This window comes from Corvus brachyrhynchos, unplaced genomic scaffold, assembly GCF_000691975.1.
Source record: "Corvus brachyrhynchos isolate BGI_N302 unplaced genomic scaffold, ASM69197v1 scaffold3, whole genome shotgun sequence".
NCBI lineage: Eukaryota > Metazoa > Chordata > Aves > Passeriformes > Corvidae > Corvus > Corvus brachyrhynchos.
Window position 1 is genome coordinate 5931421 of NW_008237619.1, and position 27477 is coordinate 5958897.

Consider the following 27477-nt stretch of genomic DNA (forward strand, 5'->3'; position numbering starts at 1 on the left):
GAAAGAAGGAAAGAAAGAAAGAAAGAAAGAAAGAAAGAAAGAAAGAGAAAAAGAGAGAGAAAGGGAAGTTTAGTATCACTCTGCACTATTATTCAATGATATATTATATATCATTTATCTCATTGTTTTTCTTCAGGATTTAGTTCCTGAAGTAAAATGATTGTCTGCAAAGTTCTGGTTTTTCCTGATAAATTAATTTCAGCCTTCATAATTGGACAGATGCCTGAAAATATGTTGGGGATAAAAATTTACATTTTGAGAATGAGAAGAGAAATAATAACCCAAAATATACTAGTCTGGTGCTGGTGTTGTAAGTTTGGGGGAAAGCCAGCAATTCAACAGTTCTGAAAATATGATAGGCCTAACTGTGACAAGGGAATATTAAAATTGTACATACCAAGGAAGGAAAAGGGAAAAGCCAATTCTCCCTTACCCCAACAAGAAGAAGCCAAAACACCAACTTGTAGCCTAAAAAGTTAGTAATTCTGTTGTGAAGTCATTCTCTGTTGCTGCAAGTTAAATTTTTGCAGATGGAAATACAAGATGTTTCTTACTTTATGTGCTGTTCCCCTGGAAAGCATAAAAATGAACGTTTAGAAAGAGTTTCTTCGTAGTTTTGAGTAAAGTATTTATGTTAGTTAGGTGTCCTGGTGTAATTCCAAATACAAAATTACATTTCCAGCTCAACATAGGGGGGAAAAAATTGTAGAAGTTTTATTTGGATCTGGTTACTGTTTATCCTCTACCATAATTTTTGAGTGTGATTAACTGATGAACTTAATTTTACAACTTCGTATTTTCTACTAACAAGCAAAAAAATCAAACCAAAAACTTGCACTTTTTTTCACCTATGGGTCCTATATATGGCTACTACTACTATAACTCTTGCATTTAAAGGAAAAAATGCATGCATTTTTTCCACTTACTTCATGCATGGTTTTACTACTGCAATTGTTGATGTTAAAGCAAATGATAATGCTAAACTAGTGGAAAAACAGTTATGTTGGCAACCACTTTTTCACATGACTGTTAGTTCACTTTTTAAAATACACTGGTTTTCCAGGAGACATGACCTGTAAGAAATTTTTCAGTTGCATGCTATTAGCAAATTAAACAGCCCTATATTGCTATATTGTCATGTTCCATTACTGAATATATGATTGCTAGGTAATGCATTTTGATCTCTTTTTTACTCTTCCCCCAGTGAAAAGGCAGAGTCTGAAGGTTCAGATCAATGCAACAGATGACACCGTTTGCATGAGGTATCTTCGACCAAGTCAAAGCACCAAACTAGAAGGTTTTGTCCTGGGCTATGGAAGCAACTTCCTTTCTAATCAGTACATTCCTTTACCTTCAGAAGGAAAAAACTATGTAACAGAACTTGGTAAGACATATTTGCTTTGCATGCTGTTGTTGTAATGAATTATGGGAAGAGATTGAGGAGAATATGAACATTTTGTTTGCCTAATTTTTTGTGTTATTGTGTTGTTGCTCAAGGTTTCTTTGTGTTTGTTTAAGGTTGCTGTCAAGAATTTCAGTTGAAAGTGGAATTAGGAGATCCCTCAAGGAGAAGAACTAGTTTTTGTTTGGAAAAGTTTGTTTACTGGTATTTGTTTTGGGGATTTTCATTTTACTGATAAACCGTGCTATATGACCACATCACGGATCAAATGGGATGGTTTGCCTAAGGTTGCAGCTATAAAGTAAAATATAAGGGAGATGTACATGTTTTTAACAAAGAGTAGAAGACACAGTGAAACAGTCTTGAGAATTGTGTGGTTGATTCCTTTTGACAGAAACATTCATATCAAAATGATGCCTCTTCTTGTGGGGATCTACTCCAGTACTACATGCTATGGATTAACCTCTAACTTCCATGTGAGACATTACCAACAGAATTCCATAAGCTGTTTTATGGAAGAGATTAAACCATGTCAAGAATGTTATATTCTGTTATCTGGATTAGGGAGGAGAAAAAAAAAATTATTAAAACATTGATTTATCAGGATTTGACCTTTTGAGAAATCTGTTCAATCCCTAAGGATTTTCCTATTGCTTTCTTTAAGCTTTTCTAGCCTGAAATGAATCAATTTACCTTCATCATTGTAGTGCTGGTGATCTTGGTGTAAAACAAGGGGGAGGAAAGGATGCATGAGCATATGTCTCAGTTTTTGAGATAAGACTTCAGGAGGAAATATTCCGGAGTGAGTGTTCCTCCCCTTTTCCTCCGTCAATGAGACAAATGGGTCACAAGGAGTGAAAGTGGGAAAAAGAAACCAAACTGTTTATTAACACACAAACAAAACAGGGTAGAACAGGGGGAAAAAAATACAAAAAAATACAACAAAATACAACAAATTCCCACAGAGGGAACAGACGTGGGCTCGGACCAGCCGGGGCCACCCCACGGGCCCGCCAGCGCCGCACCCGCAGGCTCCCTGGACCAGTGAGGAGGGAAGGCAGGCAGTGAGGCAAGGGGAAGGAAAGGGAAAAAAGAGCAAGAAAAAAACCCAACAGAACCTTTTCCCAGCTAGCTGGAACACAAAGGAAACCCAGGAAAGCAGCACAGCACTCCTGGCACACTCCCTGCCCTGAGCCCCGCCGAGCTCCCTGAGCCATTGGGCTGAGCCGTTAAACTGCCCCACACTCAGCCCCGTGGTCCCACCCCCTGGGTCCATCTTAAAGAAGGAGCATCCTTGGGTGTTGAGCGGATGGTTAAGGAATAAAGCAGCTTCATAACATCACCCCAGAACACATAGGAGTAGTAATTGCTATCTTTTTGATGTGGTCAATTAAGGCCATTGTGGGTGTCTGCTCCAGGCTGAAAACTGCAGAATAAAAAATGAAAAAATAAGATGTTAGATACAGAATAATTAAGATATTAGAAACTGATAGGATCACTGTGGCAGAAGTTAACGTTCCTTTTCATGAGTTGGTACTCCTGGGATTTCTTTGTAATTCCATCTCCAATCCAGTGTTTGACTTCATAAACATGACTTAAGCTGCGTCTGGTTTATCTGATTCATCCTATGTGTAACTTTTGAATCAGTTCACTAAGAACGATGTACAGGATTTTCTGTGCTATACTGTGCATTAGGCATAACAATGCCTGTTGCATGAGTAGTGAGGATTAATATTTTTCAGATACTCTAAGATCCTAGGAAAGAGCAAAAAAAGGACTAAATGTAATATCATGTGTAGATCGTTTGCACTTCCTATTTAATAGAAGCTTTAATACTTAATGTATTGCGATACTGAAAACTGAAAGCTCAGAGTTACCTGGAATTTAAGGTATATTGATATTTTGTAGCTTTAACTGCAGTAGTTAATGGCTGGAAACTAGGAACCTTCTTAGTTCTACAGCGCATCAGAGCACTAACCACATGCATATTCGTTTTCTGTAGGGTATCAGGAGAGGGAAGAGCAAAAATGTTGACAAATATTCTTCCTTTATGATTATTTCAAAGGAGAATAACTTCAAAATTTTATCTCCCTCATGCTTATAGAAGCTGTCCGTTTCCTTGTGACAATAAGTCTATGCTTGTGACTTCTGAATGTCCAGTAACTAAACATGCAAAATGCAACATAATACAGATACCAAGACAAGCATTTCCAACCTTCAGAAAATGTCATCTTTGAAAAGACACGAGTAAAAGAAGTTATCAGCAATATGTTCTTCAAGTTGCACGCATTTATTTAAGGCAATTACCAGTACGTTTATTGGAGCAGTTGCTTTTAGTTAAGAGATTTAGGGTTAGATTGTATGCCTTGGGGACTTGTTTATTGGAAGCAGTGAGTGCATAATCTTTCCCATTTTACAAATATTAAACACAACATTAAAGTGCAGCTTTGATTGTGCTTTCCAAATGTGTATGGAACACGAGCTAAAGCAATAAACATCAGTTGTGCTTTTGGCTCTATTTTAGAGTGACTTGTGTGGCAGAAATGAAGACAGAGATGATTTCTAGCACATTCCCTCCTCCCCACCATATTTAAGGATCAGTTGTTGGCAGAAACTGGAAGAATTGCAGAATAGTTCTTAATTCTAGGAACAATGATTGAGTTTTATTGTGGCAGCCAGAGACCTCAGCTCTAGCACACACTTTATATTGATTTTAGAAAAACCAAGGTGTTGTAGAGGGACAATAAAACTACTCTCAAGAATGTGCCAAAGACATAAACCCCCTAGACCATATTGCTGAAAAATCTTAGATTATCTTTGTACTCCTAGTACATCTCATATGTCATGAAGTTGGCCTAGTACCTTCTCTTCATATTAGAACAATGTATTTTTTAAATTTCACACTCAGCATTGTCTATCCCATATTCTAGCAATCCAAGTGTCACTGCATGCTCTGAAAATGGTCTTCAGTGGGTTCCACAAGTTTTTCCACAGTCAGAACAGCTAGGTTTGTACAAAAGCCATTCATTTTTGCCCTAAGAACTCCTTCTTGGTCCTCTCATGCTTTGACTTATCTGAATTTTACAGAAATCAGGTGAGTTTACAGGCTTCCCTGAACAGTGGTGGGTGAGGCTTTTATTGAACAGGATGTGGAGGAAGTGGTTCCCAAATATGAAAAGTCATAGTGGTCTATTTAGATAAAGACAAATACAATTTAATGTTTCCTCCTTTCTTGTCAGTTTTAATGGTTCATGGAAAGATAATTCCTTTCCCAGTCAATTTAGGGACTATGATCACAACCTTAAATTGGTTTGTAGCTGGAAGGTAAAGATTAGAAATGGAGATTTAAGGGCATTTGTTAGTCTCTAAAAGGTGTGTTTTTCTAATGCATTAAGGAACATTGCTGTGGAATATAATCTCCTGAGGGAGTGATTAGATCCACGAGAATGGAAGATCCATGAACGTGGATCTGGTTCTAGTAGTATTAAAATCGTTTATTCTGTGAAGACTTTTAAGGAAAAAACGTACATATATGTAATCAGCCATAGACCCTACTCAAAAAAAATTTTTTCATTAGTTTATCTATTAGGCCAATGAAAGAAAACACACAGACTTCACATATAAGTCATTAATCCCTTCCTAAAACGCATCAATCCCTTTTAATATAATTTGTCCTTTCTAACGAGGAGTATAGCTCTACTAGGTAGAATGAAGTACCTTGCAGACATTTCCACATTTCCACATTTCCTTGATTTAGCTCTGCATCCCTGGTTTTGTTAATGGAGCAGCATAATTGGTATTCTGTTTGGGATAATTGTCCCCAGTTGGAACTGGAATATGGAGGATGACACAATATACACGATACATGTTTCTAAGGCCCCAAAATTCCATATTTCCAACCCAGCCATTGTAGATTAAAATGAAATTTATTGTCAGCTTTTCTGCTGGGTCACACACCTCTTACGATCCTGTTAATGGGAAGCTTGAAGTCAGCAGATGTATTAATTTATAAAATTATGTGTCTATAGGTGGATATATATTTTAAAGAAATTTATAAGGATATGACCTTTCCAAGGATTTTCAGGAGAGATATATGGCTTTGTATGAAGTGTGACATTCACCTACGTTTCATCCATTAAAATATTCAGCACCTCACTGCAGTGATTCTTATCTTAAAATATCTGTTTTGCCTTTGTTTTGCAAATTATATAGTAACTGAGGCAGCAATTGCATAACATTATCCATAAATTGGGATCTGCCTGCAGAGGGGCATGTGCAAAGAGAAAAGGATTCTATTGGATTTCCTGGACTTGTAATGAGTTTGTGCTGGCAAGAAAGTCTTGAGCAGCTTCATACACTAGTAGAATGATCTGAATCATTTTGAAGGATAAATGACAATGACAAGGCAGCAGCAAAGTTTGTTTCCAAGATTTATGCTTCTTTATCAGGACACCAGATGTATTTTGTGCTGAGTGTACTTTGTGTACTTATGTGGCAGTAAACAACATTATTATTGGTCATGAAAGCTATTCAGATAGTGCCAAAATATATCAAGGTATTAATTCAGCTAGACTAATGAAAAGGTGAACAGACCCATCCAAAAGCTCTGGGCTTGACTTAAACCTTGATCTTAATTTTTTCAGTCTTCCTGACTTGTAAGGAAAGAGTATTTGCTTAAGAAATCTGTGTTAGTCTTTTCTAACTTGGCTAGGAAGATTGCAAGCCAGCCTCCTAGAAATTGTTGATACTGTTGGAGAAACCCAAAAAATTGCGTGGAGACAGGAGAGTGTTGTAAGAATGAACAGCAATTACTTAACACAGTGAACAAAATTAATTTCCCTTTCAGTTTCTAAAACCAGATCAAAGTTGTGCAATGCTTTTACTTTTCCTTTTCTTGAACAAGATTGTACAGTGTAAGAGGAGAATGTATTGGTAATCCTGCTTTATAACAATCCCAATAACTGGTGGGTGAATTTTGTGTTTATGTATATATATGAAAGCATTCTATTACCAACTTGAACACATTTTAAAAAGTGCAATTCAGGGATCAGTGCTTAGCTGAAAGATCTTGCTGTGCAGTTTCTTATATCTGATCAAATACCAGAAATTCTCAGATGTATTAGTTCCATGCTTTTCAAGATGCCAAATAATGTGAATGGTAATTCAGCATTATGTTGCCTCCTGCTAATTTACCAGAAACAAGGTTCTCATTGCTAATGTTAGCTGAGCCTAGTGGAAGGGAGGACCTGGAGGAGGTCAGCAGATACCCCTTCCTCCAGACAAGTGCATTGATCAGCAGTGAGTTCATTCATGCCAGCCTTTTTGTCCCACTTCTCTGTCTTTTCCCATGCTTGTTACACTACTATACCTTCTATCCTCCTCTTCCTCCACCTTTGCCCTTAGCAACATCCCATGGTAAATCTTTAGCAATCCCCAATTACAGATTAAGGATTTGCAGCCTGAAGCCAAAAAAATTCTTTGTTTTGATTTCTGAATTCAGTGGTCTATGAATTCTAATGATACATTTGTAACACTATTTTAAGATTTATTCTAAGTTCATCAGTCAGTTCATTCTTACATTGTTTTGCTTTCATGTGCATATTGGCTGGGCCCTGAATAGTGTGCTTGAACAAAAGCAGAATTTCCTAGCATTTTGTAGTATGTGTTAGTTGCCTGCTGCCACTGATTTGATAGCCTAGCTCATGGCAAATGGAAGTAAGTGTTCTCCTATGTTAATCTGATATGTCAGTGGCATGTATTTTTGTTACATTCTGGTCATCTTCATAAGCTGTTAAGGTGTGCAATAGAAGCTTTTTTCTTTTAAAAATTTTATTTGTTAATATAATAGCACATGTTTGGGAGAATTACATCACTAAGAATTAGGCATGGATTTATCAAGTAGCACTTCTCTGGTACATGTGGGCGTTTTCCTAGAGTATTTTGTGGTTCAAGAATTGAAGGTGGTCACTATTTGGACTTTATTTCTGATCTGAAAGGAGCTCTTAGGCAAGGTATTTGTTGTTCTAGCTTTAATAAAGGGGGTTAGACAGTAATAGGTTCAAACAAGTGGTCTTAGAGTAGCAGCCCTCCAAGAATGTGTTATCGCAAGACGTTATCCTTGTGGCATCAAGGAGCTGCTAAGGTTTTCATAGCAAATCTGCTAATGTATTTCAAACTTTACTTGTTAAAGCTTGCATTGTTTTGTAGGGATCCTTCATTTATGAGACTGTGGGTCCTCACAGATGAGAGAAAGGCAGATCTCTATCTTGTATCTTTATCATATATGTCTCTGTTATATACTGATTAATGTTGAAATGATTTTTGGAGCCAGATGTTGGATTCATGCTTCCGTGTCCAGACGTTTCAATGTTGACCTTAGTCATGTAACTGCCCTTTTCTTACTAAATGCAGTTCAAAGAAAATAAGAAATATTCTGTTGCAAACAGGATTGCCTGTACTCTGTGGTGTAATTTGCTTTTACTTGAGTTTATAATTTTACTTTTCAAATGAGCTTCTCTTCTTAAATATATTTTCATGTAAATAGTTGATATATTCTGCAATTCATAATTACATCCAGTCAAACACCCATATTTTTATAACTGACAGTCACATTTTCCTACCTACCTCTAATTTCAGCAATTTATCTCTTAAGCATATAAGATGAATTAGTGCAAGGTAAACTATAGTTTTATTTAAGTTCTGGTATTTCACAGAATTTTCATTTTCTTTTCCTGTTTTACTCACCTCTCCCCAAGATTCCTGTTTCTTATATGCATGGATCTGTGGAATGGATTATGAATATAATAGGCATCATAAAAGAACACAGATTATCGTGAAACATTTCCTGTAACTTGACAGAATTTAATACATGGGTGAGGCAATGTTTTAACGCCCTGAAAATGAATTGAGTCATAGTAGCATCAGATGATTTCAGCATTGTGATAATGACTGATAGTCATATTTCTCAGCAAGAAGACTGAATCAGTGTGAAAACTCAGTAGTCTTCTGAACTTATTAAAAGAAATGTTGAATTGCTGTGGAAGACTAAGAAAGAACTCCCATTTCTAGTAAGTCAGGGCTCATTATATGATATTGAAAAAGCTCTCTGCATTTTTTAAATTCAGGTGCCTTGGATATAGAATGTATATCTGCCCAGAGTAAAAGCATTTCAAGACATGTGTCCTCCAGTCCATGCATAATGCTTTGATACTGTACATCAAACCAATGAATTTAACTTAAATTACAGTTGCTCTACTGTTAACATCTATATAGTAGCATGGGTGGTTCTGCTCAGGAATGGAATAATATTTCTAAATTAAGATATATCTTTTGTTAAGTACAGATCAGAAATTTATTGTTGTATTTCAGATATTGAACAGACAGTTTAACAATTTCATATTCTGATTTCAGTTATAATTTTCATGATATTGTCTTAAATTCAGTGGTTCTAAAGAAGTGCTACTTTTTAAACCTACCCTTTCTATAACAGCACTCTCTCAGCATCTAGCCTCAGCCTGCTTTCCTAAATACTTCCTTTTGTAGCTTGTATTACAGTCAGAAGAGCCATGAATTCCCTGCAAAATGGGAATGCGTTGTATTCTTTGTTAAGGCAACATTCGTTAAATCCACCAAAATAAAGCTTAATGAACAGCAAAAATATTTCCATAGAGAACATTTTGTTAGAGAAAAAAACACCTGCTAGAACGAATGAATCCTGAAAACTGCCAGGTTTTGTAGCTGAGATGTCCAGTGAGGCATTAACAGTCTTTGTTTATTGCCGAATTTTGTTTAGCAGTTAATCTATTTCATATACTGCTACACAAGTAATTTCAGATTTCAGCCAGAATTAAGTTTTCCATTTATGGAGCAGGGAAAAAATGTTTCAAAGTATTTGAATAACTTTCTCTTACAATTCTTGGACATTTTACTGATGAACTCATAAATTTTTAGAGCTTTGAAGACTGGCTTTGTAGTTCTCAAAATTTCAAGGTCATGCTTTAAAATAATCCTGTTGAATATGTTGTGAGTTATAACAGTCTCACAAGTGGGCATAAATGCAGAGCAGAAAACTGGGTTTAAAGTAGAGGGAAACCAAATTATTTTAAAGTGTTGCTAATTTCTAGTTTTCAGTCTCAATACAAAAAATGTCCAGATGGTTACACAGGTCCCATACTTGTGTACCCCTCCAAATATTAAAAAACATTTTGTAAACGAATATGTATTTGCACTTTGGGGTTCCTTTTTTTTAACTAATACTTTTTTCCACACTGTTCTGAACAGCTGTTTTCAATGCTTATCTTGGCTATTGGGTTCAGATGAAACCCATTTAAAAAGAATAATTAAACAATTAAAGTACACCCATAGTATGGGTTTCCAGTGATTTAAATGCATAAAATCAGTGAAGTTGGAGTAGTTTCCCTTGCCACTGGCAGAGCCTTTTCAGTAGTACAGCAAGCTTTGGATTTTATTTGGTACTGCTTTTCCTTTCTCTCTCTTTACAGAAATCTGAGAGTAAGGGGAAATTTAATGATATCTTAGTGGTTCTGTTCAGGTGGTAGAATTCAAGGTGCCTGTTACGCTGATATATGCAGGAAATTCAGTCTCTCATCTGTAGTTATACATTTAGGTAAATGTATCTAAACTACAATAAGAATTTTACATAGAGTAATCCTATTTTCTAAAAGCTATGGTAAAAATAATTTTGGTCAGTATATGGTGAGCCAAATTCTACCTATGGATGTCTTGCTGGAATGTCCTATGACAACTTCTCTTATGTTGCAATTCAGAGAGAATTGGTTTTAAGTAATTAAGAAGGGCAGAAATCCCTGACATCTGGTTTTAAGACAAAGGGAAAATCTTATTTCTGAAGAGGAATTCCCCAAACTAAACCAAACATCTCAACCTTGTTTTAATGGAAGCATTTATTATTTCGAACTCAATACAATTTAAAGAAAACAGATCACAAAGATTGGATACCGTGTAAAGCATTCGCTGACTATTTGACTTTTTCTTATTAATTTCAGATTAATCTCTAGCACATCTGTAATAATTGCTCTTTTATTCATTTGCAGATGCAGAGCCACGGTACTTGGTTTCAGTAAGACCAGCACGTGTTTCAAATAACAAGAAATCTTGTTCAGGTATTTTAATATTACTCCATCTCTTTCTTAAAATATTTGAAAGAAAACAGAACCTTTGACTGGGTTTCTCTGAAAAGGTATTTCTACCTGTATTCATCTGACTGGGATGCACAAATTCTATATGTGGAAAGGTAAAATGTAGGACACTAATTCCTAGTCAGTAATTAGTCACTCATATGGTGTTCAAAACATGAAGATGTACCTAAAGATTTTTTGCATAAATTTAGAACACTAATGATTAAAGACATTAAAGTTATTCTTCCCAAACTACAAGTAAGGATTCTTTCATCCATAGACATGTTAATGCTCTTTGTTTCTCATTGGAAAATGGTAGTGTGGGCGTGTCTGTCTGTCTGTCTCTATCTCTTTATCAATACTACTGCTAAGCTTGCTGATGGAAAGAGGGATATTTCCAGCTGAAACTATACACAGCAGAGTAGAAATCTGAATTTTATTCTGATCTGTTTCAAAGTCTTTCTATATGCCCTTAATCATGTCATTAATACTGTTAGTTCTGAATTCCTTACTTTAATAAGGAGACTTAATTCCGTACTTTAATATGGAGACTTCTTTCAGGATCACTGGACTGCAAAAAATAAACTGATGACCTGTCCTGGAAGCACTCAAGGTCAGGTCAGACAGGGCTCTGAGAAACCTGATCCAGTTGAAGATGTCCCTGCTCGTGGCAGGGGACTTGGACTAGATGGTCTTTAAAGGTCCCTTCCAACAAAAATTATTCTATGATCATTATATGATATTTTTTTCCTAGTTATGCTTGGGATTAATTTTTTCTTGCTCTTGGCCAGGTATAGCACAGTATGTCTGGAAAGATTTTGGAAAGTGATTTACCTTTCAAATGCAACATATATATGTTGCTTGTTAATGTGTGTTTTGTAGCAACATATTCATCATCAACAAAGTAAAAACCAACATGGTTAACATTTCTAAATGTACACACATATATTGATATTGTCACTGGGGCTTTTTAAGTGAAGAAATAATTGGTTTCAAGAGGCATGAGAAGAAAGTTAGTCAAATCTGTAATTTATAAACTTCCAAGAAATGTTGGTCACCTGTACATTTTGAGAAGGTAAAGATCCTTTAGATTTTTGACGTATGTAATATGATGTAAATAATATATCAATTTTCTATAGTTAATCATCTTTCAAACACCAGAGATTCTCCTTGGGCCTGTAGCAGTCTGTAAACTACAGGCTCAAAAGAGTTTCTCTAGATCATTTGTTCCTTTCCACCTATTAACTCTTAAACTTTCTTTAAAATAAGTTTTTTCTCCACACAAGAATTGTACTTCTCCATACAGAGCATAGCTGAAGTTCAGTATCATGCAAAAGCTGATTTCCATATAGTAGGTAATCAAAAGAGAAAAATCCTGCAGATAGAGACACTGACTCAGATCTGCCTACAGTTAAAAGCAAAATAACTTTTGTAGGTTTTATTTTACTCTTAAGAATGCTCTAGAAAATATTTATTATGTGTGGACATATTTGCAGTGTTACTGAGAAAACTGCCAAGAAGTTACTATTTTTGTTACATCCATGGAGACTGTCTAATGTCCTGGACTCTCTCATGTCTTCTGTGATGTAGTCCAAGATAGCCAGACGTTTTAATTTAATCTACCTATAGCTTATTCTTATAGTAAGCATATCTAAACCACCAAATATTCATTTTCAAAAATTAGGTTTAACTGGAACATTAGGTTGAAAAAGTGACCATTGACACTTCTCTGCCATTTTTGTAAATCATATCTTAGAAATAGTGACCATGAAAAATAGAGAACTCTTGTACCTCTCCCTTCAAGCTAACAAGAGAACTAGATCTTCATTTATTTAATTATCCAATCGCAAAAACTTTCCTCTACATAATGCAGGAGAGAGAAATTAACTTTATATGTTTCTTATGTAGGTCGGAACAAGACACAAAAGCCTCTGCAGCTGGTAGTTGGCACTCTCACCCCAACCTCTGTATTTCTCTCTTGGGGCATCCTAGTCAACCCTCAACATGACTGGACAGCAACAAGTAACTGTGCTAGCGACAGGTAACAAAACAGAAAAAGATGGGGTGCAGCTCTCTGCTGTAATTAAGATAAATTTTACAGTGGAAATTAAAATGTTGTAAACAATAGCTCTGAATGTGAAGTAAGTTTTCTCATTTGCTCACATTAGTGCTTTGCAAATCTACTTGACAGCAGTTTAGTCAGATGTCTACATGCTGAATTACAAATCTTGCTATTTACACTAGATCCTTTGTTCTTAAACCAATGGCCTTGGCTCTACCTTAATTTCTTATCTGATAAATTGAAACTTTGTTAAATCACAGGAAATATTTTACTTCAGAGCTGACTGAACAAGAGTAAAAGAAGTCTTTTGTTGTGCTGAGGTGGGGGAATGATGCCTTGTTTTAACACCATTTGATTTTTGTTTCCTCTATTTTGTCTTATCACCAAAACTGCTTTCCTGCTATTGATACAGTACAGCTTTCATAAATTTTCTGTTGTAAGTAAAAGAGGATCTCTTCTATGTCAATATTTTTGGCATTTACTGGGTGGCACAGTAGGTGGGAAACTCAGGAAGACTCACCAAGTAGAAGTTTCAAGAGAAGTCATCGTGCAGAGGAGCTTCTCAATTAAGTGCACTATCATTATTTATTCAGCCCTTGGCAGATGAATAAAATTGTTTAAATTGTTACTATAGATGTTTTCCCTACTTTGTCTTTTTGTGTTCTCTTCATATTCTTCCTCGACAACAGAAGAATTTTTTTTACCTTCATTTACATTGTGTGAAGCTCTATTCTAGTCAGCAGTGTTTTGTAAAACTAAAAAGAAGCATTGTGCACCCATGGGATGCATCTACATCTGTTTTGCAACTGTTACCTTTTGGGTTTTAAATGTGCGGGGTTTTTTTTCATTATTATTTTTGCATATTGTATTATAGAACATTTGCTTTACCTATCTAGTATTGTCCAATTTGTAGCTGTCTAATTTAGAATTGAATTTTCTTACTTTGGTATTCATAAGAAAACTCTAGCTGACATGATTAAACTGGATGCCAAACATTGGTTATGTTAAAAAAACATCTCATGTAGTCAGGAGGACCTTTCCATACCTTACAAAAGTTTCATACTTCACAAAAGGACTAATTCTTTTCAAGCATCAGAAATTTCTCATGAAAAAAATTTGGATCTTCATCACCAACCAGAATTTCAAACACTATTGAAAAATGTTAATGTTTGTTAGGAAACAGTTATGGAATGTTAGTAAATGTCCAAAGATGAAATTTGATCAGATTTTTCTTCAGTAGAAATAAAAGTTGGTTTAGGCTTAGATTTTGCTCTTTCAATCAAGAAAGAAGCAAATATTTTCCTACTGTGAGAAACTGAAGAAATGAGCTGATCTTGGACAAGCTTATAAAGTGTTCTGACATAGTGATTTTAGCACCATTTTTACCAAGGAATTTATCTTTATGTGATGTGTCAGCACCAGTGTTGCAGCACCCATTGTACAGTGGGAAGGAAGAACACTTCAGGAGAAGCCTATATCCTGTATTAATCCACCTGGAAATTCAAGGCAAGTGGTATCCACCACCATGCCTTCATCAATTCTGTGTTTTCTCCTCAGTAGCTGAATTTTCTTGCTGGATATTCACTGACTCAAAGTTTGAACAAAGTTTTTAACATAGTTTTTGAGTTAGGGCAGTGTGCTACTTGTGTCTTGCTATGTCTAGAATATATTCTGATGTATTCCTCTCAGGAATTACTTTTAATGTGCACTCTGTTTTAGTGAAATATTGTCAGACAGGAGAAGCTAGTTTAAAAATATTTAAATCAAATTACAAGTGATCTTATCAAAGTATGGTTATATACCTATAAGCAGATTTCTGTTTTGCAATCAAGCATAACAGTGAAGTTAATGAAGAAAGAAAAAAGTCACTTTAGTGGTGCTCTTACTTATTTTACCTTTACTGAACCAAACTGCTTGTGATTTGTATAAATGATGAGAACAGTTGTCCACATGACCCTCGTGTGTATATCTAGAATTCTAAGAGAGATTAGATCCATATATACTTCTAGCCAGGGTGTAGAAGAAAAACTATTAATTTATGATAATCATTTGAATGACGGTTGATAACGTGCAATAAGAAAAAAATAGGAAGTAGCCCATTCTTAGCAAGTTAGCATTGTAATAAAAGTAGAAGAGTTAGAGTACATAACAGATTCACCAACATTTCAATCTGTTTCAGGGGCAGTCTGCCTGACTTGATCCTTTTTCATCTGGCACATTCTCCTTACCGTGACATGCTGCAATTACTGTTAATCATCCTCGAGACTGCTGTTAGTGGCTAACCTCTAATCTTTGTCATTGGCAGTTCATAGCAGTCGTGACCTCTTAACTCAGTTCTGTCAGTAAATATCCCACCAAGATTTAAATTTGTCACTCTATATGACCTGAAACAGAGTCACTGTTCTCGGCCTCTGATTTTACCATCTCCATGTGGATGTTAGGCTTTTGTACAAATGTTGCATAATAAAAGTTATTTCAATCTGTTACTGAGTCAGAAAATAGAATCCACATGGGATAGCTCAGTTCTGCTGGCCAAGATTTCTCTAGTGCAAGTTTGACCTCTGTGGGATATTCCTTAGAAGATCTGGTTCTGTGAGAAAACGAGTTTGGAATAAGAGGTGCCATGTTCTCAAAGAGCATTACTATCTTTTGCTGCTTCCATGAAGTTATTGCTTGCTTCTTGAGGGCACATAGCAGTCTTCTGTACACATGAAGTTTTTAAGAAGCTCCAATGAAAAATATTTACTTATTTACTTGTGATGTTTTTCAACAAAACATTCTTTTGGTTAAACTGTCTAGAGCTTAAGAGCATAAGGCAATAGAATGCTACATATTTCCTTCAAGATAACCCCAAATGCTAATCCCTTGTTGAAGCAAAGGTATTCACTGCCATTTTTGTGGCCCAAAAATGAAAGCTGAAATTTTGAAGCATTCTTGAAGTGACCATTATCTCTCATCAGACCCTTAGCACTAGAATGAAAAAACAAAAATATCTAAATCAAAAAACTCAATTGATTAGTTTTATGTAACTGTTGAAAACTACACAACACCAGAAAGCGCAGTTGGTGGAACCTTTCTCAGCATCCTCTTTTCTAACGCCAGTGGGAGGTAGTTGATGAGGGAAGATGGCAAAGTCATGATATCCTGCTGCACAGCCATGTTCAATTCTTTTTATTATTTCTAAGAGAGTAGAAAGGTTTGTTTCCTCTCTGCCTATTTGTGTTCAAACAAGTATTAGTGGACAGATCTGTCAGAAGAAAAGCACTGGGGCTACATTTACTCTCCATCTAAGTCTGGAAAAGAGAGAATACTCTGTAGATTTTTTTTTCTTTGTATTTGCTTTGATTAGAACATCTCTGTAGTTGGGGTTCAAAAAATGTGGACTTTGACCTTCAGTTCTTTAGGAAGGAAAGTCAGGGGATGGAACAAACCCCATTATTTTCTGTGTTAGATGAAAGCAGGGTTTATAGATACAGTAAAATATAATATTCTATGGAGTGGGTTGTATAGAAAAACAAACACACTTTCACATACATGCAAAATAGAAATTTAAAACCTGAAGGTATGTCTTTTTAAAGTTAAAAACTATGGGAAATTCACATTGGCGTTGTTTAAATTGGCTCGCCTGTGATTTAAATGTTCTAATGTCATAGCTGCAAGTAGCACAGATTTTGTGGTTTATTTCATTTTTATCTGATGCTTTAAAAAAAAAGTAAGAAAAACCGTTAGGGAAAACCGGAGGAGAGTCCATACTTAGTCTTTATGTTGTATAGTCCATAGAAGTAGGGTTTTTAAAGCCCTAAATTCAGAAAGATATGTGCCTATCTCCTCCTGTGCCTATTTAAAAACTTTTGTCACTATGCAGCTCCTAACTAAGTCATACTTTGTGTTGCAAGTGACATACAAAATGTATTTTAAACTTAGCAAAATTTCTTAAAGGAAAACATACAGCAGCAAATACACATCTTGGGTTTGAGATGCTTTTGAGTTGATGCTGCAGGAGTATATGCTAATAGCTTGTTTAAACTGGAGTGATTTTTTGCTGTTCAGCCTCACACTCTTCAGAGCCTCTTACTCTTCATTTCTGTCATTCTACTAAAAGTTTTAAGTAAAAGAAGTGAATGTTAGTGATCATGTAAAAGTGAAAACTAAATTAGAAAATGCTTTGCAAACTTAACCGGTAACCATCACTGGTGTCATTCTTTCCATTTTTTATATATGTCAGTGTTTACTTTAAAGTAAACTTAGCAGTAAAAAAGGAAACAATATAATCAACTTCATGTGTTAACTTGCGCAACACTCAGTGTCTGAAAAATCATAGTTCAAGCCATTTCTTGTATTACTTTCTAACATTAGATGGATGCTGGGCTTTTAATGAAGTCTAACTATAAATAAATAAATATCTGGTAGGCTAATGGTCTCTTTTAAAAAATTCCCATTAGATTTCTATGAACAAAAAAGAAAAGAGCTTCATAATCTTTTGTCTCTGGTGACATGAAATCTCAGGGCTGGAATGTTCGTATATCTCCAAGGCTTAATTGTTTGTTTGGTGTTACATGTTACTGAAACAGTCATGATTAAATTGTTTGGAGTTTTGGTTGGGACCCGGTTCCAAATAAACCCATGATATTTATACAAACTGACCTAGTCTTGAAATCTCATAAAACCATCTGCCTTATAAGATTTCCAGTATCTAATTGTTTGTGTCTGAATATTTGACTGTGCGGGCACGTTCTGGGAACCTGGCTGAAATGAGATTTGGTTAAAAGATGGAAAAATGGCACTAGAATTCTTGGCAAAACAGTATCATTCACACTGATAGATGAAAACTTAATGTCTTGCCTATCCATCCTAGAATTTTACTTCTTTTAACAGTGAATAAGATTTGCTTAATCTCAAAAGCAAAAACCCTGTGTGCTGCTTCTTTAAAGTGCTCATTGTATTTTGATTTCTTGTGCAAAGAAAAGGCTGTCTCTAAACTGAGCACTGCCTTGCATTGTAGAGTTTTAAAAAAACAAACTATGTAAGCTGAACATAGAAGAGAAACAACCTTCTGTGTCAGGCTGAGAGTCTTGTACATTGACTTTGCAGATACAGTAATCACTACAGCGGTTGGCCTATGGAGTAATCTCATGCCCTTGTGGCTTCCTTTAAATGATGAAATTGGTTTTACTTATTTTATTTCTGCCATTACATTTTGTGTACATCTTATGTGGAGGCAAGCAAAGTCAAAATATCATAAAAGATACAGAGTTTCAAGAAAGCAACTAAACATTCGATGATGTTGCCCAAATGCATGTGGAGAGAGGCTGTCTTGATGAATGTGGGCTCTTTATTCCTCTGCTGCGGTGGGTTTTGCTTTCTTTTTCTCATTATTACCGCACTTAATTCTGAGTGCAGCAATACCCCTCACCTGCCCATGACACCTTTTGTTTTAAATTGTTGCAGTTTATTATCCTTTCAGCTGTCTAGTAAAAAGGGAGGAGGTAAAATTTCTCTACAGTCCCCAGGGGGGCCTAATTAGTGGTATCTTCAAATGAGTGCCTGTTAGGGCGAGAGAGGGAGGTACTAACTTTAATGGGGTTTAACAGAAGAGCTCTAGTGTTTTATATAGAAAAGAAACAGAGTGAGCCCTGAAATCATTTGATTAGCATTTGTTGTAGATAGAAATACAAGAGATGTCAATAAACATTGTTCTGATAAAATCTCCCCCACCAAAACACATAACAAATAATTAATCAAAATTAAATATTAAATTAAGTTAAATATTGTTAGCTCTTTATACCTGCTGAGAATCTAGATTAAAATAAATTCTCATCAAGTGTAACTGGGTGTGCCGTGTCCTTGCTGAAACATCAAACCAGTATTCACAGGTGGGAATAGCATTCCTAGGACTATTCCACAGTGTATTACTTGGATATTATCGGTTAGGGCCCTGTGGTGTGCAATCAGTTTTTCCTGTTCCTACATCACAGAGATAATGGGAAGTGTTTTATTTGAGAAACATGTAGTGTAGCTTTCCTTTCTATGTGAATGTGACAGCGCTCTATTTCAGCCTGCCTTCTGTCATTCTGGGGGGAATCTATGAAGATGTTTTGCTGAGTGTTTCCAGTTCAGCCAGCTGCACTCATTTTGTGCAGGTATGTCACTGCCACAAGGGGATTGATAGATGTGAGTGGTGACTGGATCTTACTGCTTTCTCACGTCTTCAATTATATGTGTTGACTTTTTGATATTATATTTTTGATGAAAGAAAGTTTTGAAAAAGGGAGAAATTAAAATTACAACAAAATTCAATCGCTACAGTGTTCTCAGGCAGACACAGAAATTGCATTTTTTTTGGCAGTTTGTTGGTCTGGTTTAACAATGAGTTGTTGTTCTTTGATGACAAAACTTGGCATTTCTGAATTTTTACTCTATAAACAAATGATTGCATTTACCCAAAAGCACATGTAGATATTTAGATATTTTTAATAGTCAAATTATTGTGACCTGCAAATTGTTAAATGGAACTTCATTTTTATTGCTTTTTATTGAAATGGTTGAGGAAATTCTGTCATCGCAGTCAGTGTTTTTAGTACTCACGATGGCAAGTTTCCACTGAAATAATTATACCCTTGGTGAAGTTTTTATAGGCTTGGAAACCTTGGAGTTGAGAGCACATTTCTTCTATGCTGTGTGTTTCTCTTTCTAATGGCATAGTTTGGCACAATTATGAAAATCTTCTTTTCAGATTTTATAATAGTCTTGAATTTAAGTGAAAGATGGAGGGGGAGTTTGTTGTGCAAGTGTTCTTGGTATTTTAATTCATGTTAGAGTGAAGGAAATTTCAGGTGTGGAACCAGCATTAAAAAGTAGAACATTTTCGCAGCTAGAAGCAAGTGGGAACAGCCACTTAAAAGTCTATTCATTATCAACAAGTTTTTAGTGGTTTTTTTCTCCTCATTTCTGATGCAGGTGTTCTTTCAGATTGTTCAATAACTGAACTGATTCAGTTTACTCTTTTTTCCATCACATACAATCACTTTATTTCTATCCTATTGGACTAAAACAAGTAGGAAAAGGTAAGGATGAAGATGAAAACAAATGAAAATTCCTCTTTCAGGCAAGGGAAGAAGGTGACTATTTCCACTTAAATTCACATTTGATATCTATACTTATTCCAAATCCCGTCCCAAAAGACTGTATGGGGCCCAGTAAGAGGAATTTGTGTTGAAGATTGAATTTGTTTATTAAAGTTACATTTTTTGCAAGTCAGTGACAGGGAGTTCAAGTAAGCTTTTCCTGTTGGTTAATTTCTATGTGACTACACACAAATGGATTAAGAGGATAAAGTAGAAGAAATTTTCCTTCTTTTAATGTTGCCAATAATTGATTTTCTGAAATGTTCTTTGTCAGTTTGACTGAGAGTTAGGTCTATTATTTGACATTTGATCAGATCACAGTCCACAGAAGTAAGGAGCCAGATTATTCCTTGGTAGTCCTGGAACCAAGAGAGGATATTCACTACTTGTCTTTCTTTTTAATTCCTGTTTTTTTTCCTTTCCTTTTCAAAGTAGTACAGTTAATGAAGTTATTTGAGCCAACATAAATACTGATTTTGTAACCTGGTGAAGTACCCAAATGAATGGAATTGTAGCAACTAAACCAGGAGAATCTATCTTTTCGGTGCCAAGAAAACAAATTTGACAGTTATAAGATAAACTATGTAAACAAAGTGAACCATTATGTATGGAAACATTTTCCATGAGTGACGCTTGCCTTATCTTAGGTTGTGTTTTAGTAATGAGGTAGGAATTTCTGTGTACTCAACAGTCAGGTTTCATGTAAGCTTCTGAAAGTGCTCTTCTGTAACTTTGGCAAAAGCAACTTTATACATTCACTGTATTAGATTTGGTCCACTAAGTCGTTTTAGAATGGACTTATGAAGCCTTTTCAGTTGTTTAAGAACCTTTTTTTGGTTGGTTTGGGTTTTTTTAAGTTCTCTTCCTTTGTCTCTATATGTTTGTCTATATAATACCTGTAATAAATCTCACAACCTTGATTTGCAAGCTTTAAGTTGTTCTATTTAAGTGTGGCAAAATACAATTGGACTGAATTAATCCATTTTCAGATGATGTAAATGTGAGATAGATATGGACAATGGATATGAATTATTTATGTGTAACAATTTTCAGTAATACTTGGATTAAAAAGTTGCCAAATCTCTCTGAGATTTGCTTTTCCAAAAACAGAAACCTCCACTCCATTCTGGAGTGATTCAGCACATATATTGAAAATGAGACTACAGTCAGCAGGGGAGTTCTTGTGTTGAAGCTCTCACCATTTCCACTGCCTTGTTTTTGATTGGTTAGCATTGCAGTCATACTTTTTCAGGGTGGTGCTCCTTGACAGAATTGGGCAATTTCTGTAGAAATGTTTTTGATTTCATAATCTGTTAGTATTCATCACATTATTGATTTAAACTGCTGAAAGTAATGTCTTGGGTTTTTTTTTTTGTTTGAAGTGTGGGCAATACTTAATGGGATTTCTGAATGAGGAATGTGTTATACAAACAATGACTGTTACTGGTCTTCCCTGGAGAAAGCTTTTGGACTAGGTTTGATGGGAACACCTTTCACTGGATGCAAATGGAAGATTTTGAGAAATCAGTTGAGGCTTCTTGACTAGCAGACTTATGATTCAATTGACTAGTTCTGGCATATGTCGGAATCACAGGAACTGCTTGGAAAATGAGCTTGCACTTTGTGGGTAGAACCTCACACACGGGTGTTTGTGAATGTCCTTTTGCTCTTTGAATGATACTCCTAATGATGGGGTACATATATGTGGAATAAATGCTGGCTTTTTGATATTTGGTGACCATAAAGAGGCAGAAAGAACAAGAACAATATAACATTATTATTATTATTATTGTTGTTACTATTATTTCCTCACAAAAATGGTTATCATGAGTTCCTTTGTGTAGATCTATTTTTTTCCCCGAGCAGGTTCTATACAGTTCGCTACAGAGAAAAAGGTAAAGACAAGAAATGGGTGTTTCAGCTCTGCCCAGCTACAGAGACAGTGATTGACAATCTGAAGCCAAACACACCTTATGAATTTGGAGTTAAAGACAATGTAGAGGATAGTATTTGGAGCAAGACTTTGAATCATAAGACAGTTCTCTCCAGTAAGTATTTGACAATAATTAATCAAATAGCTGCTGATTTTGACTGTATTTTTTCCTCTATTATGGTATTACTTAGAGTAAGCTGTTGATCAGGTTTTTATTGTTTAAATGCCATCCATTATGCTCCTAAAAAATTATTTTAGGAATTTCTGAAACTAGAAATATTTTGTTTTTGAAAACCTGCCATCTACTCTTCCGAAAGTTGTTCTCTTGTCATTGCAAATAGAGGATCTGATGCAGGTTGGTAGGACTCTAATGGTGTTTAGTACAGATACACGCTAAGGGTTGAGTATGTAAATTTTTACTTCTGACTGGATTCTAAGCTTTTACCTTAGGCCATGAATAATAAGATGATCAACTAATGAACTAATGCATCAACCATCGTCCACCTAATCCATTTACTTTCTTCTGTCAACTAATATGAGTGATGGAAATTATTGGAGTTGTTGGAATCTCCTTTTATAACTGGATTTACATTGAAGCTGGTCTTCAAGCTAGACAGGGCCTGTCCTACCTCAATGGGCCCTTTATGACTCCACTCAAAAGTTGAATTTGAAGCTTATTTTCAATCAAGGTATTATAAGGATTATGTCTGAAGCATGCAGTGTTGTGTATGCTTTTGTTTGTGTTTTCATGGAGGCAGTGTATTACATCTGTCTGTCTCTCAGTCATATTGTAAGGTTCCTCTCTAAAGTCCCAAGACAATGCAGGAAAAGTGAGGTCAAATTAACCCTTGTAAAAACATGTACTGCTGAAAGAATCACTCATACCTGTAGAGGAAATAAGCATCAGCAGAGTTTTCCTCCTTTTAATGGAAGGAAGAGAGGACTTAACAGAGATTATCCAATTTGTTTTGTTTTCCTCAAACATTTGCATGAAGATATTTCTGAACATGATGGTCAGAAGATGCTGCAAACTCCTATGATTACTGTTTTTAGCTTGATTCAAAACATAAAGAATGGGAATTCTCATTAGAGAGCCTTATTCCTCTGAGATTTTAAGTTGAAATTTAATTTGGCCTTCTGTTTCAGCTTGTAGGTGAGTTACAGAGCTTAATATACTTGTGTAAAAGGGAGGAGAGCAGTATGGTGGCTTGTAACACTGAAAAAACCTTCATACTCCCTAATAAAGAGCTTTGCTGGCCTTCATTATAAAGTACAAAGCTGTAACTTAGAAGCACCTGCCCAGTGTCCATAGAGCTGTTTTAGCAGTCCAGAATAATGCCACTGCTATACCATGAGCTTAAAGAGGATAATGGTGGTAACCTTTTCCCATACCTGATTCACAAAAAGCTCTGCTTCACAGCCTTAAAGATGTATTACCCAGGGGCTGATTTTTATTACATTTCACACATCTTAAAGTCATCTTTAGAGCAAGTGCTGAAATAGAGTTCAGCACTTAGAATAAGAGGGAATGAAGAGTGCAAAATGTTAGTAGTTTGTTAATGTGTTCAAGACTGATAAAAACATCCACAAACATCAATAAATTTTTTCTTTGTATGTAATATGTTTCTAAATGGTGTTTCTTACAGACATTTTACATTTCTAATAGGCCAGGAGCATCATTCTTGTAAGTTTGTGGAGACCCACTGACTTTGGTTGAAAGATTCTTTCTTGTAAGAGTTCATATTCTATTTACATAAGATTTCTTTTGTCTAGACTGTAGACTTGTGTATTCAGTGAACGTTGCTGCAATAGCTAAATCCAGGGAGCTTGTGACTACCCTGCACGTCTGCATTCTGGTCTATTGATAAAGTATCTTCTAATCAGAAAACTGTCAGCACTTTCAGATTCAAGCCTTTCATATTTTTAGTATATAGCAGGTAGATACAGAAAATGTGAGGGGTAAACAGAGAGTGTATATTTATAATAAATGTATAACCAGGTGCCTATATAGTTTATCAATCAACACAAGCAGACACTTCTTTTCTGTTCTAATTTCCTGTCTTGTATCAACTCAATTTCTTCCCATATAGGGGAAGCATCTCAACAGAAACCAAACATCCTTCACCATAAATGTTCTTTTTCCCACTGAAGAATATATAAATTACTAGAAACTGAAAGTTCTTTTGAATGTTCCTGGATTTGCTGAATCCACAGGCCAAATTTTTGTTATATACTAAACATGTTGGGAGGGGCTGGGAGGAGAATCTGCTTTTAATTCATGATTTGAGAACACATGAAAGGCATGGCAAATGTTCAGCATTTATTTAACTGATTTTTGTCAGAAGAGATGAAAGTAGCTTATTTCTGACCATCTTACCATGATTTTGTCATGAAGTCAGTGTGAAACTTCTGTGAAACTTAGTTTTCCATTGAATTTAGGCCAACAGTAAGTCCTGTTCCTTAGAAGAATCAAGCACTTTGAAAGATTTTTTCCCAAATGAAATGTATCTCAATTGATATTTTTTAGAGTTGAAATTATTTTTCTACTTCTCATCTGTTTTGGATGGAATTTGAAAAAATATGATAACATGTAACTTGACTCTTGTTTGCACACCCATCGTTGCAAAGGCAGCAGAAAAGTGTAGATAGGTGGAAGATACAGAGAAAGTTTGAAGCATCATGCTAGAATCAAATAGGTGCTGAACAGAACCGTTTCTTGACTTACTTAGCAGCTACATCACAAGAAATTTCTACTACTTAGAAAGTCAGAGGAAAACCTAAGAGAAAAAATTTGGAGTTTAAATCTGTGGGTTACTTTGTTCATAGATTGAAATAAACAAAACCATAAACAAAACAAGAAGAGTACATTTCATTTCCTTGCTGTCAAAATGTGAAGAGAAGGCCATGCATCTGCATCTGTTAATGGATCTGAAGACACAGGACAAAAACGTTTTTCCATGATGTGTTTTTATACAGGCTTTGAATTAAGCCTCCTAACTTTCCTAGCTGCCAAAAAAAAAAAGGTGAATAAACTTGGTTTGCTTTGCTTTGGACAAAACAAAAAAATAATTATGTGTATTTATTTATCTTTCTGTCAAAACAGGTAAAAAAGTAAATGGGCAACTCCAGAATATGTACAAGTTGGTACCCAATTCCCAAACACAGGTATGCAAAGCAGTCTCTTTTTTTAATACCTGATTTGTATTTAATATGATCAAATTTTTTACTCTCTGTTTCACTAAAGTGAGAAAGACATTATCAAGACCACAAATTGCCAATATAGAAAACAATCTGTTAAATGCACTGTATGGAAAAATGTTTAAATGTGTGGATGGACAAAATAACTGAGAACTGCAACTAAGATGATTACATACACTTGTTCCAATCTATCAAAGATGAATTTGATGGTTTCCATGTGTAGATTCCAAACTTAAAATTGCCTTATTCCTTTGTAGTAGTCAGGTTTGTTAACCTGTGATATTTGTAGTGATCAGTTAACCTTGGGATAACTTGGTGGTATGATTTTATAGAGTCATTTTGTATATACTCAGGTCTTCTAAATTAGTCATCCCATTGAATTCACTGAGAGTTCCCATATATGAGGCAAGTGTTTGCAGAACCAGAGGACACCAGAAAGGGCAATTTAATCAAGTTTGCTAGGCTGTCCATTAAATTCTTTTATGTGATGGTAGAATTTTTACCGTTTTGTCAAAAAATTGATGATTTTTATAAATAGATAATTAATTTTTTTTTACCTCACCTGACTTTTTTTCATAAACACAAACAAGCATGGATGGATTTCATTTGATTTTGGATTCATGTACACAGATACTTTTTTCTTCCACGAGCTGAAGCAGAAATGAAGGCTCTCTAGACTGAACCAGCTAGTGAGTTTTAATACAGTGAAAAATAGACATTTTAGTCATAACTTCTAAGCATTACCAGTTCTAGTATGAGATTAAATTGGTTTCTTTGTATTTCCTTTTCTTGTTTTTTCATCAAAGTGCAAGTTTCAGCATCTAATATTCTGGAGGATTTTTTTTGTTCTGCTTCTTTTTAAGTTACTATCCCTGTGGTAGACTATAGGATAACTTCCCAAGAAAAATTGTAGAAATTCTTCTTACTTTAGAGATTTTAAAGGGTTAACTCATGAGTGTCAATTATTACAAGAGAATAACCCATTCTTCACAATTCTCTTCTGTCTCAGATTTTCCAAGTGTTTTCATGGTAGGAAATGGTAATGTATGGTTTCTCATTGTTTGTTTTTCATATTTCAGAATATTATAAATGGTCTGTAATTATCAGACCTTGAATTCCTTCAGGAATCAAACCATAATTCATGAAATAAATTTTCTTCTATGAATAATTAGGTATGCGTAGAATCATAGAATCATTAAGATTGGAAAAGACCTTTAAGTTCCTCCAGTCCAGCTGCTAACCCAGCACCACCACCATGTTTGTCATCAAATCATGTCCTCAAGTGCCATATCTACACTTCTTTTGACACTTCCAGGCATGATGACTCCACCACTTCCCTAGGCAGTGATTTCAAATGCTTGACACCCCTTTCTGTGAAAATGGGTTTTCCTAATATCTGATCTGAACCTCCCCAGTGCAACTTGAGGCCATTTCCATTCATTTAGGGCAGTAATACTTCAATTATTGCATCATATATAGAGTTAGATCAGTATAATGCCTAGGTTATAGGAAAGATAATTATGCCTTGCATTCAAGAGAAAATGCTTTATTTGTGAGTAATATGAATCCAGTTGGTTAGATATCCAGGAGGGTGCTCATCTCATTATGTTGATGAAGCCAACTTTACTGTTCTTTGCCTTGGTCCCATAAATGTCTTTAAAGTTACACAGGACTGCCCAAGATCAGGTAATTCATCCTGGGATATGGAGTGCAAGCTGAGTTCCTTTGCTCTTCTCAGCAAACGCTCTGTGCCAGAACCCTGACTGTTACGCTGCTTCTGTGGAAGTAGGGATTCTATTTATGTGGGAGAAGTTCTGAGAAAGTGAGTGAAAACAGTTTTGCAAATATTTGCACAGCACAAGTATGAAAGGAGGACTAGAGCCAACATCTAGTCTTTTTTGTGATCTTCACAGGGCTTAGCTCCAGAGCAGTACTGCTTTATCACCCTCCACAGAAATATCATGAAAGCATTCCATAGATTATTCTAAAAATTCTCTTATCATTCTCACTTCAGTGGTGCAAAAAGCCAAAAAGCAGATAGTTCCCATTGTTCTTTCAGTTTCCACAGCGCTAGGTGGGGTATGTTTCAGTGGCGCAATCAGATCATCGACGCAAAGCGAGAATGAGCGTTATTTAGGCCAAGTTTGTTTATGCTGTATTTTGCTCCAAAGACACAACTGACTCATATCAACATGGTCCTAACTCTTCTCTGTAAGGACATTTTTAAAGGCTGTTTATTAAAACAATGTTACCAGCCCATCTAGTCATTTGACCTTTCAACATCAGTCACGTATCATCTTGTGTTTCTTTTGGCAGTTTCATCCTTTAAGTTTGTCTAAGCTCCTGGGGCTGTGTGAGCAGCAACTAATGAGAGTGTGGAAGAAAAGAAGTGCTCTAGGGATGGTCATTCTTCTTCCCTTCATAAACAATGGGTAGTGGGAGAGCAGAGAAAATGCATTAGAAATTTATTTCCTCTTCTGTCTGGTTAAGTTCCTCTAATTTAATAATGTCAGCCTGGAAGGTGGGGTCCTCCCCAATTTTTCCAGCCAAAGAGGATTGTTAGCTTCTACTACTTGTTAAACTCTAGAGTAAAACATTCCTGC

At 35.6% G+C, this 27477-nt stretch overlaps 1 protein-coding gene across 1 annotated transcript in view; it reads left to right on the forward strand.

The window, feature by feature from the left end:
• ABI3BP (ABI family member 3 binding protein) overlaps positions 1-27477 on the forward strand; it is a 140763-nt gene that overhangs the window by 19624 nt on the left and 93662 nt on the right. Inside the window, exons 2-6 of the mRNA XM_017731863.1 lie at positions 1205-1384; positions 10474-10542; positions 12466-12598; positions 21610-21791; positions 24780-24841. Coding sequence (XP_017587352.1) covers positions 1205-1384; positions 10474-10542; positions 12466-12598; positions 21610-21791; positions 24780-24841 — 626 coding nt within the window. The remainder of the gene's footprint in view (positions 1-1204; positions 1385-10473; positions 10543-12465; positions 12599-21609; positions 21792-24779; positions 24842-27477) is intronic.